Source organism: Citrus clementina, unplaced genomic scaffold (genome assembly GCF_000493195.1).
Source record: "Citrus clementina cultivar Clemenules unplaced genomic scaffold, Citrus_clementina_v1.0 scaffold_2, whole genome shotgun sequence".
Taxonomy (NCBI): Eukaryota; Viridiplantae; Streptophyta; class Magnoliopsida; order Sapindales; family Rutaceae; genus Citrus; species Citrus x clementina.
Window position 1 is genome coordinate 29,922,407 of NW_006262688.1, and position 3,706 is coordinate 29,926,112.

General features: G+C 36.8%; 1 protein-coding gene across 1 annotated transcript; it reads right to left on the reverse strand.

Moving 5' to 3' along the window:
• Positions 1-432: 432 nt before the first annotated feature.
• On the reverse strand, positions 433-3,502 carry LOC18051435. The gene is made up of 4 exons (XM_006448577.2): positions 2,860-3,502; positions 1,296-1,370; positions 1,080-1,220; positions 433-989 (listed from the first exon to the last, which is right to left on the reverse strand). Exons 1-4 carry the CDS (start codon positions 3,064-3,066, stop codon positions 663-665), a joined length of 750 nt encoding a protein of 249 aa, XP_006448640.1. The 5' UTR covers positions 3,067-3,502; the 3' UTR covers positions 433-662.
• Between the last annotated feature and the right edge of the window lie 204 nt (positions 3,503-3,706).

The window sequence follows — 3,706 nt, forward strand, 5'->3', positions numbered from 1 at the left end:
TTTTTTTTTTTATCAAGACATAAATTGGAAGTTTTACCCAAATTGGCTCCGAGCTATCTCGTGAACCGACCATCATTCCTTCCGAGAATTTCAATTTTGTATGCTTATTGACCAAACTTTGAACAGAGTAGAGGGTTGATTTCTACAATTTTTTATTTTTTGGGGGGGCTGTCGAGAAGATGAATTAATGATTTGATATGTATGATGGGGCTATTAGGATGAGTTCTGTCCATCAAAATGAAACGATCATCACGTGCAGAAAACCGATTAAATAAATGAAGCTTCAAAAAATTAACTTTAACTAAACAACATATATATATATATATATATATATATATATATATATAAAATATATACTTTTACTTGCGAGTTTCCATTACATGATCGATACAAAATTGGTGAAATTAAGAGGCTAGAGTTTTAACTAACAATAGTCTCTCCAAGATATCCACCTGAGTTCAGTAACGGAAACGGCTTTCCTGGAGCAAATTCGGATATAGAAAAGAAAACGAAAAAAAAAAAAAAAATAGACATCCCAACAGTTAAAAATATAAAGCCACGCCACGACTAATGAAACTATGACCACTGAAGCTATTACGTTACCAACGAATAATAATAATATTATATAATTTTATTCTTGAAAGTTACCAAATTATTACGTCTTAGGAGAGAGGAGCCCTTTGCGGAGCACCCTTTCTCCTGTTGCTGAGGGAGAGAACGAGTCCCGGGAGGAAGCCTTTCTTCTTCTTGTTGACCACCACGGGCTGGTGCGAAATTCCGGAACTGCCCATGTTGTCGTTGGAGCATGATGTGCTTCTGTACTGCAATGGGTCCTCCAGGAAGGAGCTTTGAGTGATTTGACCATCATCGTCGATGATCTCCGAGCCGTCTACTCTCAGTCCATCAAACTGTGAGCACGCAAAATCCGATTCGTCAATCCTGTAGAGGATGCTCGACAAGTCCTGCCCTTGATACACCATGTAATCAACCTGCAGCAGCGCGAATATTTACTTGTCACACTCGCGAATTGCAACTCTAATAACATTTAACAAATCAAATTTTCAGCAATATGAATTTACCTTGCAAGAGAGGGAGCAGAAGTGGAAAGAATCTTGGAGAATTCGGTCACAAGTGAAGCACATGTTGGCCGAGCCTTTACAAGACCTCGACTGAGGCCTCTGATTCAAGAAGATCACCTTGGCATGGTTAATGGTGTAGGGCTGCATGCAAATACAGGGAACAAATTAAGACAAAATCACTATTAATTCTTTCTAAATTAATCAGAATTGAAGTACCTGGATGTAGGCACAATCGATCAGTTTCTCGAGATCCCCGAGTCGAACCACATCGTGGTAAACGTAACGTCTCACCTGTTGCACAACATACCGTAAAAAGTCAATTGACGACTGTCTCTAGAGTTCGGATAGCTGCAAATACTAAATTGGGCAATGAACAAATATGTTCAAACACTGGCTGAGAAATGGAGCCAAATTTTCCTGCATTTAATTTGTAGGTTTATGGCTTGTGAGTGGAGTACAAGTAAATTTCATTAACCTGGGTTAAATTTTTCTTTAGGACAGATTGAAATTTAGGTGAAAAGTTGGGCAACCAACTGACAAAATTCATGAGAGGAAATTAAATGAACTGAGTTGGGAATAAATAATGAATTGAAATGCAGTTTTGAATATAGAAATTGGAGAAATGGTGAGTCAAACTTTCACTTTCATTGAAAGCAACAGCTGAGAAGGCCATTGCAGAAAAAATTAAGCAATAAAAAAGGATAAAAAAGAAATATACCATATATAGGAAATAAATCAACTCACTCTAAAAAGTGGGAACAAGGGCAAAATTAAAAATTGACAACTGAAAAATAATTGGAAAAGGGACCTCAAGCATTAAAGATTCTCGGCACAAGTAATCACAATAACTAATAATAGAGAGAGAGAGAGAGAGAGAGAGAGAATCTATCAGTGATTTCACACACAGACACAAAAAAAAAAAAAACAGGTTTACAAGAATTAAGGAGTACAGATCCTTCATCTCTAGTCAACAAACACAGCAGAATCATTACATATCTGAATGTAAATTAATTAATTAATTATGACAGAAAGGAACCAGAAAGAGTAGTTTTGAGCATCTAGCAGATAGGTTTGTATAATCAATTTGAAGGATTAAAAGGGTGGTTCATTTATTTATTTACTAATTTTAAGAGAGAAACAATTGCATGGAGGAAATTCGACAAAACTAAAATGAATTGCATTTGATTGACTTTAAATTGGCAAAAATTCAACCTTAAAGATGAGTTAGAACAGCTGGTAGAAGTTTAATTCAGAGGGGTTTGATGCTTTAAGATAAGATATAGTATTATTGGAGGGAAAAAAAAAGTACTTGTGGGAATGAAAACTGGCTAAAGGAAAGTAGAAAGATTCACTAAATTCCCACTTAAAAAACGAACAAGAATATGATAGAAAAATATCCTTGAATCAATTCAAAACAAAGAGAATTGTACTGATATATAACACACCAGGAATTGATTAAATTCAACCACCCCCCCCCCCCCCACCCCCCAAAAAAAAGAAATCGAGCTATGAAAGAATATTAATAGAGGAAGATGAGACACCCCAAAACAGAATTTTGGGAAAGAATAGCAAAAGCGGAATTTTTTTTTTTTTAATCATGCTGGAGAATTAACCAAACGAATTCACTCACAACCCACCAAAAAATTGAGCACGACAGGCAAGAAAAGGGACAAAAAGATGGTTAAAAAAAAACCTTCATTTATGACGATGGTGTTAAAGAATTCAAAGAATTGAGAACAAAATCAAAGAAAAGAGAAGAAAAAAAAAAAAAAAAAGGTACCTGAAGAAGAGGGTGAGAGCGATGAGAAGGGAGGCAGTGGGGGCAAATACTAAGGCAGCAGAGCAAGCAAAAGATGTTCTTCTCATTCTTCCTGCAATTCTCATGGACCCCACACCCTCCAAAGAATGTCTCCCCCATCAACCCTTGCAACCATGCAGGCTTCACTTCCATATTCATCATCACCACCTCGTCATCACCTCTCCCCATTTTGAAGGAATTATAATGATACTGTACGGTAGTTTAAGGTGCGTACTGTACGAATTAGCTAGTTCAAGAAAACGGTGGTAATTTTAATTGATTAATTAATTAAGAAGACAAGTCTTTTTCTCTCAGGTCTTTTTAACTAATTATGCTATGTTATGCGTATTACAAGCGAGCTCTGAAAGCTTTTTAGGATAGCAGCTGGTACGCAGCACAGAGGCAGCTAGCAGGCAGCCAGGTGAATTTGGAACCCTAACGATGAAAAGAAAAGCGAATGAAGGGCTATCAGTAATATGTATGCGTGTAGTTGTTATTTGCCGCTGCTGCTTCTTCTATTCTATTAATAAGCCCTCCCAGCCTCAGCTGGCCTTCCTCTCTCTATTTATACCGGAACTTTCCAGATTTCTTGTCGTTTCTAGAGAGACAGAGAAGAAAACTAGAAGAAAAGATAAAGAAAGAAATAAGAGAGAGAGAGAGAGAGAGAGAGAGAATGCATGTAATGTGATGATGTATGCTGCTGCAGTATGTGTAATGTATTATGTATGTATGTATGTGGTTTCACAGAAAAATGGATTGAAAGAGAGATACGATGCAATGCTACACTACACATGAACTTTCTAAAGAGAGAGAGAGAGAATGTGTGTCG

Coding starts and splice junctions, on each gene's coding strand:
- LOC18051435 (XM_006448577.2), bottom strand. CDS start 3,066: ATGGGGAGAGGTGATGACGAGGTGGTGATGATGAATATGGAAGTGAAG. Junction 1,371..2,859: donor GCTCTCACCCTCTTCTTCAG/GTACCTTTTTTT, acceptor GTTGTGCAACAG/GTGAGACGTTACGTTTACCA. Junction 990..1,079: donor TCTGCTCCCTCTCTTGCAAG/GTAAATTCATAT, acceptor GCGCTGCTGCAG/GTTGATTACATGGTGTATCA.